This window comes from Saccopteryx leptura, chromosome 3 (assembly GCF_036850995.1).
Source record: "Saccopteryx leptura isolate mSacLep1 chromosome 3, mSacLep1_pri_phased_curated, whole genome shotgun sequence".
Taxonomy (NCBI): Eukaryota; Metazoa; Chordata; class Mammalia; order Chiroptera; family Emballonuridae; genus Saccopteryx; species Saccopteryx leptura.
The window spans coordinates 206,602,450-206,620,691 of NC_089505.1; the positions used below are offsets into that span (position 1 = coordinate 206,602,450).

At 40.9% G+C, this 18,242-nt stretch overlaps 1 protein-coding gene across 7 annotated transcripts in view; it reads left to right on the top strand.

Annotated features, from left to right (window-relative positions):
- The window catches only part of SLC22A15 (solute carrier family 22 member 15), an 85,504-nt gene extending 69,740 nt beyond the window's left edge, over nt 1-15,764 (top strand). The window contains exons 9-12 of one of the 7 annotated variants that reach the window (XR_010750314.1): nt 9,408-9,528; nt 11,320-11,396; nt 13,429-13,617; nt 13,931-15,764. Coding sequence is in view for 5 of the 7 variants with exons in the window: in XM_066377235.1 (XP_066233332.1) it covers nt 9,408-9,528; nt 11,320-11,392; nt 13,429-13,617; nt 13,931-14,017 (470 nt within the window). In the remaining 2 variants the exon portion in view is untranslated. Of the gene's footprint in view, nt 1-9,407; nt 9,529-11,319; nt 11,397-11,526; nt 11,685-13,428; nt 13,618-13,930 lie in introns of those variants that run through there. The other 6 variants (XR_010750315.1, XM_066377240.1, XM_066377235.1 and 3 more) reach the window with 6 other exon arrangements.
- The last annotated feature ends 2,478 nt before the right edge of the window (nt 15,765-18,242 follow it).

Consider the following 18,242-nt stretch of genomic DNA (forward strand, 5'->3'; position numbering starts at 1 on the left):
TTAGGGCCCATCCTTAATTCTTCAGTGGGCAGCCTCATGGAAATTGTCCAGGGTTCAAGAACATGGGTTGTCAGGGTGGCACTGGGCAAGGAGGTAGGCAAGGAGGTTTCTGGCAATTGTGGTGCTTCCAGAGAATCTGAATACTGGTAAGTCACAGAAGGGAGTGTCCTCAGACTCAGCTCTAGTAGAACCTTTATGTCTCATTTCTTTTCTTAGCTTTGGTCTGCCCATTCTTTATTCATTTGACTTCTCTAGTGTTTTTTATATACAGAATTCTATTCATAAACAAGACATACTTCCTAGCTTCTAAGAGCTTATAATCTAGTGAGGGAAATGGGTGATTAAAGAAAAAAATGATAGGTGGTAACATTCACAACATATCACATCCAGTCAATATTATTAGGCATATAAATAAGCAAGAAAATACCTCCCACAACCAGGAGAAATATCAATAAAAACAAAACACAGAAAGACACAGATGATCGGATGAGGAGATGAGAGTAAACCAGCCATTATCAGTACATCCCATGTGTTTAAGAAGGTCAAGGGAAGCATGGTTGTAACTAGCAGAGGAATGGAAGGTACAGAGAAGACCCACACACAACATCTTGAGGTGAAATACGCATTGTATGGAAAAAATGTGCAGGCTAGATTAACTGCAGAAGAAAAGATCAGTAAGGAAGACATAGCAGAAACTCCAGAATGAAATAGAAACCAGTTGTATGATAACACCAGGCCTATCTCACATGCAGTTGGACTCAAAAGAAAAGGTATTTGCAGAAATGATGCTCAAATACTTTCCGAATTTGATGGAAACTATAAACACATAATGAGAAAGTGGTCAGTTCATCAGAAGGATATAACAATCCTACATGTGCATGCATCGGGTAACAGATTTAAAGTACCTGAAACAAAAATGGATTAAACTAAAAGGAGAAAGAAAAATCCAAAATCATGGTTGGGTATTTCAATATCCCTCTCTCAGTAGTTGACAGAAAAAGAAGACAGGAAATAATTAAGGACATGAAAACCCGAATAACGACCTGATCTAAAACAGGATGTGCATTCTTTTTGAAGTGTGTGCAGAACATTTACCAAGGGAGGCTACATTTGGGCCATAAAATAAGTTTCTATAAATTTAGAAGGATTAAAATATTACAAAAATAAGTTATTTTACCAGAATGGAATTAAACTAGAAATCAATAACAGAAAGATCTAGGAAATCCCAAAGATCTAGGAAATCCCCAAATATTTGGATTTTAAAAAACACTCTTCTAAAAACACATGGATCAATGCAAAAATCACAGAGAAAGCTAAGAAATATTTTTATTTAAGTGATAACTGAAGTATAACATATCAATGTTGGTGGGATGCAGTAAGGCAGGGAAATTTATGTAATTTAAAATATATCAGAAATTAAGGATGTCTTTTAAATCAGTAATCTAAACTTCTCCTTTAATAAAATAGAAAGGAAATTAGAAAAAAAATGACAAATTAAACATATTAAATGGCAAATTAAAGCATGCAGATATAGGAAATACATGTAAGAGCAAAATCAATGAAATAAAACAGGAAAATAATAGAGAAAAACGATGAAATCCAAAGCTGCATGTTTGACATCAGTAAAATCAGTAAACTTCTAGCCGAACTAATAGAGGACAGAGAGAGAGGACACAAATGACCAATATCAGGGATGAAAGATGAGTGAAGAAAGGTAATCACTATAGAACCCATGGGCAGGTATAGGAACATTAGAAACATTTTTTATGCCAACTTAGGCAAAATAGATAAATTCTTTGAAAGATACAAACTACCAAAGTATACTTTAAAACATAAATAACCCGAATAGCCCTATACCTATTAAAGAAAGTGAATTTAGAGCTAAAACATTGCCATGAAGAAAATTCTAGGCCCAGACGGCTTCACTGGCAAATTCTGTGAAACGTAAGAATACCAATTCTACATGTTCCTTGAGGCAGCGGGGGGGTGGGGGTGGGGGGTGTGCTTTCCCAACCTAGTCTGTGAGGCCAGCCATTACCTTGATACCAAAACCAGACATTATAGGAGAACTGCAGACCAATATCACTCATTAATATAAATGCAAATTCTTTTTTCTTTTTCTTTTTTTTTTTTTTTTTTTTTGGCGACAGACAGACAGGAAGGAAGAGAGATGAGAAGCATCAATTCTTCGTTGTGGCACCTTAGTTGTTCATTGATTGCTTTCTCTTATGTGCCTTGACGGAGGGTAGGGGGGCTACATTAGACCAAGTGACCCCTTCCTCAAGCCAGCGACCTTGGGCTCAAGCTGGTGAGCCTTGCTCAAACCAGATGAGCCCGTGCTCAAGCTGGTGACCTCTGGGTTTTGAACCTGGGTCCTCCACGTCCCAGTCCGATGCTCGATCCACTGCGCCACCGCCTGGTGCAAATTCTTAACTAAATATTAGCAGATGCAAATTCTTAACTAAATATTAGCAGATTGAATCCAGTAACACGTAGAGGGGTTTATCACACAGACACAAGGTTGATTTAACATGCAAAAACTAGTCAGTGTTATTCATTATATTAGGAAACAGAAAAAAAAAACCATATAATCCTTTCAATATAAGTAGAAAAAGCAGTCATAATCGCATACCCATTCATTTCAAAAACTGTCAGCAACCAGAAGGTTTCTTAACCTGATAGAGGACATCAAGGCAAAATGTACAGCCAACACCATGTAATGGTGAAAACTAAGTATTGCTCCCTAAGACCAGGATAAAAAGCAAGAATTTTGCCACTTCTATGAAGCATTGTACCGAAATTACTAGCAAACACAATAAGGTGATAAAAAGAAATGAAAGGGATCTAAAGTGGAAAGAAAGAAGTAAAACTCTTCATTCACAGGACCATATGACTGACTGCATTGAAAAATCCTAAGAAATATACAAAGAAAAAAATCTATTAGAATTAATAAATGAGTACAGCAAAGTCATGTGATACAGTGTTATTTATATAACAATGAACAATTTGAAATTGAAACAAAATAATGCCATTTATAATAAAATAAAATATATACAATATTTAAGGATAAATCTTACAAAGTATGCATATGACCTATAGAAAACTATAAAATGTAAAGCACTGAAGAGAGATAAAGACTGAATAAATGAATTGGTGGTAATAATAAAATAAATGAAAGATTGACATGCTCACGGATCAGAAAATATTGTTTAAGATGCTCATTCTCCCCAAATTGACCCAGCACAATAAAATTTCCAGCAGGGTTCTTTTTGTTGAAAGTTATTGACAAGTGAATACCTAAGCTTTTATGGAAATGTAAAGGATCTAGAACAGGGGTCTCAAACTCAACTCAACATGTGGGCTGCAGAGCAAGATCACAGCCATTCGGCGGGCCGCACTAGGTCTACAAAAGGCAACTGTTATGCAACACTTTTCTCACTGCAGTTGAAAACAAAAAAAAAATCAGTACAACAAGCACAATCGTACATGCAGTTTACTCAGTGTCACAAAACGACCAGAAACTGTAGTTCGCATCACAACTGCTGTTAACTAAGCTAATATCTAGCTAGGATGCTAGAGAAATGAAAAATACAAGTAGGCCCCTAGGCTTACTTAATTTTATCCAAAATATTTTGAACTTCGTGGATTAGTCTGCGGGCCGCACAAAATTGTTTGGCGGGCCGCGAGTTTGAGAACCCTGATCTAGAATGTCCAAAATAATTTTTATTGAGAAACAAAGTTGGAGGGCTGACCCCACCTGATTTTAAAAATTACTGCTTTTACATTAAGCAAGACAGTATGATACTGGCTTAGGAACAGTTGTATAGATAATGGAACAGAAGTATGAAATGGATCTTCATATATGGTCAAGTGATTTTTATTTTTGGGGAGTGGATGAGATTTTATTCACCTTTTTAAAATGTTTTTTTTTTTTTTGTTATACATAGAGAAAATGCACATGGTCAATTGATTTTTTTTTTTTTTTTGGTCAATTGATTTTTAACAAAGATAAAATCAGTTCAATGGGGAAAAGATAATCTTTACAACAAATGATGCTGAAATAATTTGATATTCATATGCAAAAAAAAAAGTTTAACTTCAGCCTGTACGTCACTTTATATATGGTAATTAGCTTGACATGGGTGGTACACCTTATGTAACAGCTAGCCCATACAGCCTCTAAAAGAGAACACAGGAGAAAATCTTAGTGACTTTGGGTTAGAGAAGGATTTCTTAAAGAGGACACAGAAAGCACAAAAGAAAAAAAGTTCATAACTTGAGGTTTCATCAAAATTAAAAACATTTGCTGGAACTATAAAAAAAAACCCAAATAGCCAAAGCAATCCTAAGGAAAAAGAATGAAGCTGGGGGCATTACAATACCTGACTTCAAATTATACTATAGAGCCATGACAATCAAAACAGCATGATATTGGCAGAAAAATAGACTCTCAGACCAATGGAACAGAATAGAAAGTCCATAAATAAAACCACATATATATGATCAAATAATTTTCGATAAAGGGGCCAACAACATACAATGGAGAAAAGAAAGCCTCTTCAACAAATGGTCCTGGTTAAACTGGAAAGCCACATGCAAAAGAATGAAACTCGACTACAGTTTGTCCCCTTGTACTAAAATTAATTCAAAATGGATCAAAGACCTAAATATAAGACCTGAAACAATAAAGTACATAGAAGAAGACATAGGTACTCAACTCATGGACCTTGGTTTTAAAGAGCATTTTATGAATTTGACTCCAAAGGCAAGAGAAGTGAAGGCAAAGATAAATGAATGGGACTATATCAGACTAAGAAGTTTTTGCTCAGCAGGAGAAACTGACAACAAAATAAGCAGACAGCCAACTAAATGGGAAATGATATTTTCAAACAACAGCTCAGATAAGGGCCTAATATCCAAAATATACAAAGAACTCATAAAATTCAACAACAAACAAACAAACAATCCAATAAAAAAAACGGGAAGAGGACATGAACAGACACTTTTCCCAGGAAGAAATACAAATGGCCAACAGATATATGAAAAGATGCTCATCTTCATTAGTTATTAGAGAAATGCAAATTAAAACTACAATGAGATACCACCTCACGCCTGTTAGATTAGCTATTATCAACAAGACAGGTAATAGCAAGTGTTGGAGAGGCTGTGGAGAAAAAGGAACCCTCATTCACTGTTGGTGGGAATGTAAAATAGTACAACCATTATGGAAGAAAGTATGGTGGTTCCTCAAAAAACTGAAAATAGAACTACCTTATGACCCAGCAATCCCTCTTCTGGGTATATACCCCCAAAACTCAGAGACATTGATACGTAAAGACACATGTAGCCCCATGTTCATTGCAGCATTGTTCACAGTGGCCCAGACATGGAAACAACCAAAAAGCCCTTCAATAGAAGACTGGATAAAGAAGATGTGGCACATATACACTATGGAATACTACTCAGCCATAAGAAATGATGACATCGGATCATTTATAGCAAAATGGTGGGATCTTGATAACATTATACAGAGTGAATTAATTAAATCAGAAAAAAACTAAGAACTGCATGATTCCATACATAGGTGGGACATAAAAATGAGACTAAGAGATATGGACAAGAGTGTGGTGGTTACGGGGGGGGGGGGGGGGGGGGCACAAAGAAAACCAGATAGAACGTGACGGAGGACAATCTGACTTTGGGTGATGGGTGTGCAACATAATTGAATGACAAGATAACTTGGAGATGTTTTCTTTGAACATATGTACCCTGATTTATTGATGTCACCCCATTAAAATTAATAAAAATTTATTAAAAAAATGTTTGCTTTTTAAAAGATATTAATTAGGAAGTGAAAAGCAAGGTACAGATGGGACAAATATATATTTGCTAAACACATACCTGATAAAGGACTTCTACCCAGAATATAGAATGGACTCTTACAATTCAGTAATGAGAAAAACATGGGCAAAATATTTGAATACATATTTTTGCGAAAGGATATAAAAATGAAAAATAAGCATGGAGAAATCAGTATCACTAGACATTAGGAAAATGGAAATTAAAGCCATGTTGAGGTACCTCTACACACTCATTAGAATAGCGAATAAAAAAGACTGACCATATCAAATGTTGGCAGTGATAATAGGAGGAAGTGGAACTCTTATATACTGCTGATCAAAATGCAAAATGGTACTGACACTCTGGAAAATGTTAGCTTATTTTATAGTGAAACACACACTAACCATATGACTCAACTTTACCCAAGAGAAGCAGAAACATAAATCCACACAGACTTTGATGCAAATGTTCATAGTAGTTTTATTAATAATAGCCCCAAACTGAAGGAACTCAGATGTCCATCTACTAAAGAATGGATATATAAATTATAGTATATCTACACAATGAAATATTACTCAACAACAAAAAAGAATGAAATATAACCTGATATATACAACAGTAGGGCTCAATTTTAGGAACCTTATGCTAACTAAAAGAAGCCAGGACAAAAGTCTAGAAATGACAAAACTCCAGTGACAGACTGAGTGCATATGTGGTATTTTTCTTTAAAAAAAAAAAAAAAATCAAAGGCCAGCAGAATGAATTCTAGTTGTGTGCAACCTATGTACCATAGTAGGCCTACAGCTATCTCAAAGATTTTATAAATATGTGCAAACAATAACAAATTTGCTGTAATTACCCAGTGAATGAAGTGGATGTGTAAATTGAATTTTTACTTTTTAGGCCAGTGAAATGTGACTGACATACAGAGACATTTTGTCCTGGTAACTCCAAATGGGCTCTGAGAAAATGTTCAGATTACTAGTTCCGAAAATGTAGCTACATCATTGGAATAAACTTGAACCTCTTGAGTTCAGTTCTTGAAAGGAGACAAGTATTTTGAGAATTCCCCCCCACACCTTTTTTCCAAAGATAATTGAGTTGAATTTTCCCTTTTCAATCACTCTTGTTTCTAAACAGTCTCCTTGAGTATTCCTTCTTAATAGACAGTAATAACTGACTTCATTTTTGAATAAGGAACCAAGGTCTGGAATCCAGGGAACCAGCCCAGTGACTGCAAAGCCTTCCTAAACATTAACTCAGGGTGATCGGCAGCCTAGGAGCACCATACGCAAGGGGCCCCACAAAGAATATAACATAATTTTCTAATAAACAGAACTGTCTGAAATTGACATGGGCTTCCTCTGCAAAAAGTGAACTCCCCCAGCGTTAAGTGGCAACTTCAGACTGCATTGGCAGGACCATAGAAGGAAAATTTCAAGCCGCAGATGACGTGTTATCCTGATGGGTATGCTCCTGGGCTGAGCCAGGTTCCCCAGGTGGGCCACAGCGGGAAATGTCCTGAGCCTCACATTGAGGACTGCATCCAGCCTCAGATCTCATGGGTGTTTAGATTATACGCTTTCTGTAACGTTCCGTTTAAATTCAATTTTCAGTATAGCTGTCCCCTGTTGTTAAAGATGTAGCGTGTCTCCATACAGTTCTGAAAGATGCCATCTTGTGTGAGTTGAAAACAGACCTAGAATTCATTTGCACTCAAGCAAATGTGCGCATTTCTGTCTGCTTCAGTGCTACCCGAGTACCTTTTCCTGTCTCACTCAATTTTCTGGAAAATAATGGATGGATTTAATTTGCCCCATTATTGGTTTAATTGATGTTGTTAGCTATCAAGGATCCAGATACATATCTCGGGGTAAATGCCAAAAGTCAGGAATCTTTATCCAGCAGCAGCTTAAAATAATATATTCAGTACTTAACATCGCAAACATCTTCTTCCAAATAGCCTGGCAGGTGAGGAGAAGGCCCCAGATGGTAGAGTTTGGCATAGTCCACTGCTCAGGATGCCGTCTTTAAAGTAGATAAAGATTTATTTCACTGTTGAGCACAGCAGGCGAAACATTTTGTAGAATGGAGTATATCACATGCCTCCCTCCTCAAAAGTTGAGAGAGTATGCACACAGGGTCTTTTCAGTGATTTAATCCCTGTCATAGTCCTTCCACTTATTTGTTCATCAAACATGTAGTGAGCATCACTGCATCTTTCTGTGGGAGGCGCTGTGAGGGGCACAAATGCAGACAAGATGCCTGCCTTAGCCTGAGCTAGCTCGAAATACATAATAGGCAGGTCAGATGGAGAAGTAAGCAGCTATGAGACAGTGTCTGGAGCCTGCCAGTTGAATGGATTGGTAAATAGGGACAGTGAAGGTCAAAGGAAGGAAATTGCATATTTGAGTTAAGGGCAAAGAGTGGTTTATACGAGTGATGCATGCACTCGCAAGGAAGGGGGCAGGCATGTTCTATTTGCTGGAAATGTCAAGGAGAACTAGAGGCTATTACTTTGGTGATTAGGACATCCCTGTTGACCTTCAAGAGCAGGAGTTTCAGGAGAGGATGGCTTTGAGAGCCAGATCATGGTAAGTGACAGGAAGCTACATTTGGAGAAATGGAGGGTTGGTCACTCACTGGATATGTTTGATAGTGAAGTGAGGGAAAGTACAACTGACTCGGGGAGAATTTTTTTCCTTCGGGAGAAACTTGTAATTTTGAAGGTAGAAGCTGGTGGGCCATTGAAGGGGAGGGTTAAAGATGTTTGAAAGGGAACAATTAAATTGTAAGGTCCCAGAGGGGATAAGTTTAATAAAGGAAAGAACCACAGGATAATCAATTGTATTTTTGATAGGGAGGTGAACTGGCAAAGAATGAATAGTATGTTTGTATGTTATATAAAAACATTACATTAAGAAACTAAAATATTCAAATCAGTTGGGAAAGAAGAAGGATTAAATGCAGTTTGATGTTTAAGTCTTGTTTTTCACAAGCATTAATGTTTCATATTTTCTGGTAGTAGTTTAATAGGGTTATTTCTTATTTTTGCAATGGAACACCAAGCATTGCAAACAGAAGACAGGAGTATTTCTGCCTGCACCTCCGCCCCCCTTATCTGTCAGACCAACCCCTCTCTCGGGCTAGGCTTGTCATGTTGACCACCTTTTTACATGGTTGGCTGTTGAACAGGGTTGGGGAAAAAGGAGACGCAGTTAACACCTGCAGTAGATGAAACTTGACAGTTTTCCAGAAGCTTACTTTCCTACCTGATAGAAGTTTTCAGGGAGCTCTGTCATTCAGGAGTGAGTGCAAGCTTGGTCACACAAAAGGACCACCACCACATCAGATTTCATGGGAACAGCCAGAACACAGAGAGCACATTTGCACGTGTGCTGTGTGTGGTGTGGTTACTAAACCGTCTAGATGCATAGTCAGTCATAGTCCCTCTCTGCTGTTTGAAATCAACACAAATGCCTCTCACTCCTTCAGAACTAAATGTGTCATTTAAAAGAGCTTTGTCCCACCAAGGATCTCACAAGTGTTGCCTTCATGCTTTCCAGACACGGGTGTGTTTGCGGTGGTGAACAGCCATTCCTTGTCTCTGCTGGGGAAGTTGACCATCAGTGCCGCCTTCAACGTGTCATACATCTACACCTCTGAGCTTTACCCGACGGTCATCAGGTGAGCCTTGCTCACCCGCTTTCTCCTTCCCCATCCTGGGATTGGTCGTGTGCTTGCACACCAGAAGGCAGTGGGCAGAGTTGGTGCGGGCCAGCAGTGGGAAGTCAGGACCTGTCTGTGTAGACCGTTCTTTGTTCGCATGGCTGAGGAGTTGTAGTTTTATCTTGAGCTGAAAACTCTCGTGTAATTCAGGAGAGAAGTACTCTGCTCTAAGCATGTCTTGTCATCCAAATAGTGCTCAGATGTTGGCTTACTTCAGTAGACTTTATATATTTATAAAATAGAGGACAAAGGGGACAAAGCCATTGTTTTTACAGAACCGACATTGTAGCACAAAATATACATATTTTTAAGTAAAATTTTCTGGAGTAACATTGGTTATAACATTATAAAATATACACATTTTAAAGAAGATAATTCTATAGGGTAATAAATAAATATTAGATTTACATATTAACCATTAACAATGGTTAATGAATAGGACATGCTTCTATTAAAAACGACATATTCCAGCCTGACCAGGTGGTGGCGCAGTGGACAGAGCGTCGGACTGGGACGCAGAGGACCCTGGTTCCAAACTCCAATGTCGCAGGCTTGAGCCAGGCTCATCTGGTTTGAGCAAGGCTCACCAGCTTGAGCCCAAGGTCTTTGGCTTGAGCAAGGGGTCACTTCGTCTGCTGTAGCCCCTGGTCAAGGCACATATGAGAAAGCAATCAATAAACAACTAAGGAGCTGCAATGAAGAATTGATGCTTCTCATCTCTCTCCCTTCCTGTCTGTCCCTCTCTCTGTCTCTGTAACACACACATACATACACACAGAACATATTTCATTCCATTTCCCCTCATTATATAGGTCTGAAAAGAAAAACAAACAAACACAGCTTTGAAGGGCAGGTGTGGCTCAGTCTTCACAGAGCTGTCTCTGTGCGCTGGGCCAGTACTCCCTCAGTCCTCACTGCCCCAGGTTTTTTTGAGGGTCATCCTCAGTGGCTCCCTCTGTTTCTATTATCCATGGAGGAGGCCCATGGTCTTTTCTGCCTTTTTCTCATTAATAGATCCACTTGTCTGTGGCTGGCTGGCCACATCCTAACTGTTCCTGTAACCTTACTTTCTCTGACTACTGGCTAAGAACTAGGATGACCACTTCCACACTGGGGCCCATTTGCAAGGAATGTGTTATTACCAATTAATCTGGGACAACAGGATGATGTCTGGTCACCGTACCCCCTACCTGTAGCCATTACCAAAATGCTCCCCCCATACCCACACTCCACAGGAAGGCAATGTCCTTTATTTCCTGAGAGCACATGCTCAGTTAACTCCTATTGTATGCCTGCCACTTTAATAGTTCATTAATTGAGTTTAAATAAACAGACATTTTAGATCATAAAGCTCTGGCTTTGTATGGTTATATTCACTAATAAGGAGATCTAAGCCCCCAAACCCAGGAGAACATTGGACATGCTCATTTCCTCCCCAGCCTCCCTCAGTGCGCTGTCCAATACAGTAGTTAGTAGCCGCAGGTGGCTATTTAATTTCAATTAATTAAAAGGAAATAAGGTAGAAATTCTGTTCCTCATCCTTAGTCCCATCTCGAGCGCTCGGCAGCTGCAGGTGTCTAGTGGCTTCCATACAGAGTGGTCCTAGGGCCTTTGCAGAGAGTTCGGTGGGCAGCACTGCTCTGCTTTTTTTACTTCAGTTATGTTATTCTGGTTTTACTCTCCCCGGGGCCTATTAATTGTCCCCCTAGAACTTACTGATGTTTTATAACTTCTTCTTATGCCTTCCAGGAATGTTGGGCTTGGAGCGTGTTCCATGTTCTCCCGAGTCGGCGGGATTATTGCTCCATTCATCCCTTCACTGGTTGGTTTGTACCGCCTCGTTATATTTTTCTTGACTCTCCACTTTGGAACTGCTTGTGTGTTTGAGTAGAAAGAGGTAATGGCCAGCTGCCATTTCAGATCAGCTGGACACACACGTGAACATGTGCCTTTTAGATTCCGGATCTGTCAGGGTGGATGGACTCCTAGCAAGGGTGCTTCCCCCAGGCTCTGATTTTCCGCTCTTGTGTTCATTGGAGACTCAGCTAATGCTAGCTTGTCCCTTCCTGTCTGTCCCCATTCACAAGTTAGTCGATTAGTGAATGTTTATTAAGCTTCTGCTGTGTGCTGAGCTCTTTTTGTATATCAGCTCATGCAGTCTTCACAGTAACCATGGAGGGAGGCATTGTTACCCTGTATGACAGGTGTGCGTGCAACAGGATGAGGTTAAATGCCTTCCCCACAGACAAACCACTTAGAAAAGAAAACCAAAAGAGAAATTTGCCTAGCAGTGTATTTATTAATACACTTTGCCGTTTTCTAAATACTATAATCAAAGCCAAAGGGTTAGAACTTAAATGACAGCCCTAAAATTCTTGCTGTCAGGAAATGTTAAGGTTCTGTGACAGCCGTTGGAGCCTTGTGCAGAGGCCTGGTCTGACCTGTGACTTCCCAGCCAGGACCCGCAAAAGGGAGACAGTTAGGTGTGGTGCTGTGAACCTGCTCACAGACTGCTGTTGTCACCCTGGAACCGTGCTTCCCCACGGCCTGGTGCAGGGTGTTTTTGAGATGCCACTGTACCTTTTCTTTTTTTTGAGCTGCATATACTTCCTTTTTCTGACTATCTCATGTCACATGTTTAATTTTAGGTTACAAGGCCCTTCTTTCTAAGGAGTCATTAGGTTCCTTGTGTAAAATGAGTCTGATATTAGGGGTTTATCATTAAAGATACCCACCTTTGGCTGGCTACCCTAAGACATGATAAAATCTGCGCTGGGTCTCTAGTGACTTCTGTGAAGTTGAGAAGAAATAAGAGTGTTGTGTTCCCTTTGATTCAGCAGTGCACCCATAGTGCCGGACATGTGTTTTCCTGTAGGTAGCCAGAGGTCAGAGATTCCCCTCCTCCTCCCTCCTTTCCCCCGCTTCATCCCTCTGTCCACTCTCCTCCACCTCCTCTTCCTTCTTCTCCATCTTCTCGTCCTCCTTCTCCACCTCCTTTTCCTCTTTCTCCATCATCTCTCCACTTTTGCAAAATCAGCAAATTATCACCCAAGGGCCCATTGTCACTAGCAGTGGTCCTACCCTCAGAATGTGGAAGCCCAAACTGTAGATGAAAGTGCTGGGTGGCTCCTGAGCAGGAATTAAAGGATGTTGATCATCTCAGAAAGGCCCCGGGGCCACATCCCGGAACCGTGTTTTCTGTGCTGTTATCCTTGAACCTGTTTGTACTTAAAGACACTAAATTGTCCAGAGAATATCTTCTGGATCTCTGAAGCAAGTGCCTGTATCGCTGGCCCTCGACCATGTTCAGCGGTGGTAGTCTGCATCCAGGTGTTCATGTAGGATGCTTTCGGCTTCTCTTTTTCTTTGCAGGACATTTATACTTTTAATCCCTGTCCATCTCCGTCATGGTGCTAAGTGAATCCGTGAGCATATATAAGATTGTTTGGCTGATTCCAGGGTCCAGAACATCAGAGTTCATCATTAGCAAATATTTAAGGTGTCTCCAAAGTGAAGAGTATGTGGAGATCACTGTGTTATAAGCGGCTCACCTGAACAGAGGTTGAGCGCCAGGTTCCCACAAACTGGCCATGGGGTCTGGCCTGCTCCTCCCACAGTAGGGACCCCATACTTCATGCAACTGCCACTCTGACCCCCAGTGTTGTGCTGTTTACTCATCCCACCTCTGCGTGCCTGAGGCATCACTGACCCCCCAGGGTGGTTTATCGTGTATCCTAGTGGGAAAGCATGAACTGGGTGGTAACCTGGGCGGGTCCTCAGTCAAGACTACTGCTGTACTTTCCTAGGAAATGCATGCTGAATCTTGGTTTGTTTTCATCCTGCTCCCTGTCCCCACAGAAGTATGTGCAGTGGTCTTTACCGTTCATCGTCTTTGGAGCCACAGGCCTGACCTCGGGCCTCCTGAGTTTGTTATTGCCAGAAACCCTTAACGCTCCGCTGCTGGAGACGGTTTCTGACCTTCAGGTGTGTTCCTACCGGAGGCTAGGGGATGAAGCTCTGTCTTTGCAGACCTTAGATAACCCACAGGTATGGCATTTGTCTTAACCCTTCAGAATTACCACTTGGATGATGATTGTTTGGGGTGGGGGGGAAGGTGTGTCTCTTTAGATTAAATAGATCTGAGCAAATCTGCTGGGAAATAAAGGGGATCTAATGGCAGCTGATTTCCAGAGAAAGAAAGATGATCAGTGGTCCATGAGCTTTCATCGGAAACCTAAGGGCTCATTCTTAGGGGCACAGATGTCATAGAAACCCATTTGTCATTTAAATGCTAGGTAGTGATTGTCATTTTGGAATGGCCATGCGATCCTTTCCTGCCCTTTCTCCTCTCCTCTTTCAGTGCATGGACAGGGAGGGAGCTCCAGGGAGTGAGAGTGAAGAGGAAGAGTTCTACGATGCAGATGTAGAGACGCAGATGATCAAGTAAAAGCCCCGTCTTCCTCCTCAGCAACAGAAGATCATCGTCTGTGCCTCTGGCTGAGGCAGGTTCTCCCAGGAAACCTAGAGAAAGCTGTAAAAGGATGGGTGTGACCACATGTGGGAGGCTCAGCTTCTGGACTGGTTCTTTTCAGGCACAGAGCGAGTTGGAAAAGAGATTTCATGAGCGAGGCCATCATTCCAATGAGGAAATAGATGTTACTTTGTCGAAAATCTGGGTTTAGCTCAGTCATGACCTCTAGACAAGCAGCTCAAATCCACATGCCTAGCATCAGACTGATTTGCTTCTAGAAGTTCAATCAGGCTGCATTTTGGTGAGATAAGGATAAACACCCATAAGATTTAAGGGTTAGGTCCTTAATGTTCATTTTTATACCATATTTGGCCTCTACCCTTATCAGTTGCTCCTCACCAGGAACCTTTTGAGGCATGTTAGTATGAGAGGTTTAATTCTGTGTCTGGAGTGGGAGGGAAGGGGGGAAAGCACCTCATTTGTGTGGCCCGATGCCCCCAGCTTCACCTGATGAAACCGAGTCCTCAGCTTGGTGCGCAGCTTCACACTTGGCTCAAGCGCCATGTCCTTAGATCCACAATAATCCTCTAGGAAAAGCCACTGTACCAAAGCAATGTTCTCGGTCATGTGTGGCTGTGACTCCCTGTTAGCTCCCTTCAACACTCAGACTGGAATTTTGCCAGTTCCCACTGTATCCATCTCCAGAAGAGTTCCCATCTCAGATTCTCGTGCCAGCAATAGCTTTACCGTCATGCCCAGCAAATGGTGAGGTTTTATAAAGGTGGAGGGCAGATAAAAAAAAGTGTCAAGCACTTGGACATGTTGGGGGAGAAGATGCCATTTTTAAAAAGGAAGAAAATAAAATTATCTTCCACAAAATTTTTAAATTTGTTTTGTTTACAAATGTTGTGCAATGAGGAATTTGGGCAACATTTTAGAACTTGAATCCTTCTAGTCCAAGATCCATCCCTCCCTGTTTAGACAAATAGAAAGCACAGTAATTTCTTAGGAAATTTTGGTTTTTCAGGAAGTACTGTCAACTTTCAAGTAGATCAAAATCATACTTAGTTTCCTAAAACCATGTGCTGAAAAGATCTGTTTCCACATCAAAGTTGAATGTTACCACAAATTGGAGTATTAACCTGGAGTCGATGGTCTTGGGCAGCATTGCTTTAAGTCACTTGCCCAACCAGAAAAATTTCTATGTTTTCCTCATTTCCATTTCTACTAGTCTCTTAGAGAAAAAGGAATTGCATTAGAGGCAAAGAGAAGATGTCACATGACTGCTCCTGGAAACTGTGGAGGCGTCGCCCCCAGTTGGTTCCAATACTCTCCTGTCTTCTTCCATGTTTGACCTCTTGGTTTGCACTATAGCAGTCTGTACCTTTGCATTTTTTTTGTTCTTTATGCTCTCGATTATGTATTGCACTCTTCATGAATATGAGCCATCTCTACTACTTTTTATTTCTCTCTGCTATGCCCAGAACTTGGGCCTAGACACCGTCAGAACTAGTAAGTATCACTGTTTGTGGAACTTCTCCCAGCATCATTTTTGTAAAGCCCAGGCAGATCTGACCTCCAAACTGTGGATTCCTACTTGTGTTTCTTCAGAGATGAAGACCCTGTCAACCATCAGGAGAGGAAGAGAGGAAGAACTTACAAAGACACTTAGAAGCTCTTCTTCAATGGTTGGGACATTAAAAAATAAAACAATAAACTAACATACTTGTGACTTGGGGTTGGTTGGAGCTTTCTTTGCATTTAAAGGTAATACATCCCATTCTAGGAAATTTGGAAACTAGAATTTTAAAAATGTATCACTCGTAGGCCCAACAAGTGTTATGATTTTGTTCTATTTGAAGACCAGTTAAGAATCTCTTTTTCTATCTCTGTGTTGGCACTTGGTTCCTTGTGCCTCTGGCTAAATAAATGAGGATTCCATTAATTCTATTCCAACAATGGGGTAGAAAAAGAGTTTAGACTCTTTTTAGGATTACATAGTTTAGACACACGTTGCTTATCAAGGGTAGGCAGGCTCATATCGATGTGTGAGCTTCTTTCTAGATGATCTTTTTGCAAAGGTAATGGCTTTTTTCATTCCACTGCCTTTTATAAAAACAGATTGTTTTTCTTTAGATATTAACTGATGAAGAATAGTGGATTATAGAGAATGCATATTGTATATTTGTATTTATTATTTTTGGAAGGTTTTAATTTATAGGTAGCATGTTTGGCCTAGGCCTACAGAGGGTCGGGATCATCAATATCACTGTCTTGCCCCTCCATGTCGTGTTCCAGGGGCAGGTCTTCCGGGCGGTAACTGACATGGCGCTGTTGTCTCCTGTGATAACATACCTTCTTTGGGAATACTTCTGAAAGACCTGCCTGAGCCTCTTCTTCAGCAGGTGTCAGTCTTCTCAGAAATGCATCCATGGTAGTTTGCTTGAATTTTTTTTTTTTTTACCATTGATTTGCAAATAATGCCCATTAAACGTTCCCCTCTATTTAAATGACAGCTGTTATGTCACTTGATGACAGGCATGTTTCAGCTTCACTATACTCTTATGGGACCACTGTTGTTGACCAAAACATGTGGCACATGATTGTATGTTTCAATATATTTACGTATGTGTGTATATATTTATAAAACTTTCATGAAACAATACTTATTCTTGCTAGGCATACTGACAATTTATACTTTGTTCAATTATATTTTTTAATGTCATTTGTGACCCACTAAATTGATTTTATGACCCACTAACAGGAAGCAGCCCATAGTTTGAAACCCACTCTTCACTCTTCTGTACTGTGGAGACTTGAAAGCGAAGTGCATATTTCCCGAAGTCCTTTGCACCTGGGCTTCTAGGTGTAATATAGTTTCCATCAGATACAGACAGAATGTGGGAGATGGGAGTAAGGTAGAGGCCATTTATGTGATGGTTGGTTTCTTTCTTCTGGGGTCCACAGTGGTAGAGGTGTTTGTTTTTTGTTTTTCCTTTCTTTCTATTTAGAAAATTAAATTTAACAGGATGACATGGATCAATAAGAGTTCATTGGTTTTGCTTGACCAGGTGGTGGCACAGTGGATAGAGCATCACACTGAGACATAGAGGACCCAAGCTTGAAACCCTGAGGTCACCAGCTTGAACGCGGGCTCATCCAGCTTGAGCAAGTGGTCACCGGCTTGAGCGTGCGGTCATCGGCTTGAGCACAGGAGTTGCTGGCTTGAGTGTGGATCACAGACATGACCCCTTGGTTGCTGGCTTGAGGCCAAGGTTGTTGGCTTGAGCAAGGGGTCACTTGCTCTGCTGGAGTCCCCAGTCAAGGCACATATGAGAAAGAAATTAATGAACAACTGAGGTGCCACAACACCTCCCTTCCTGTCCCTATCTGTCCCTCTCTCTGTCTCTGTCTCTGTCACACACAGAAAAGAGTACATAGGTTTCAGGTGAACATTTCTATGGCATTGGAACTGTTGATTGTGTTGTGTGCCCATCACCCAAAGTCAAACCACTTTCCATCACTGCATACTTGTCCCTCTTTACTCTCCTCCCCCACCCAGACATTTGGTTTTTTGTTTTGTTTTTTTGGATTTTTCTGAAGTTGGAAATGGGGAGGCAGTCAGACTCCTGCATGTGCCCGACCAGGATCCACCCGGCATGCCCACCAGGGGGCGATGCTCTGCCCATCTGGGGCATTGCTCTGTTGCAACCAGGGCCATTCTAGCGCCTGAGGCAGAGACCATGGAGCCATCCTCAGCGCCCGGGCCAACTTTGCTCCAGTGGAGCCTTGGCTGCGAGAGGGGAAGAGAGAGACAGAGAGGAAGGAGAGGGGGAGGGGTGGAGAAGCAGCTGAGTGCTTCTTCTGTGTGCCCTGGCCGGGAATCGAACCCGGGACTCCTGCATGCCAGGCCGATGCTCTACCACTGAGCCAACCGGCCAGGGCTGGCATTTGGTTTTGATGAAGCAGTTTCAGCAGAGATGTTGACTGGGCTATGTTGATTAAAATCTTAACAAGCTAGACAAAGAACAAGATTTCAACATAAAACCTAAAAAAAGAATTCTAGTACATTAATTTCCCAAGTTACAAACATTTTAAGTACAGCTCGTACTTACAAATGGAATGTCAAGGGCTATTTGTAATCAACTGCAGTTGAATATCAGTGAAAATGATATAGAGTTACCAACTCCCATGTGAAAGA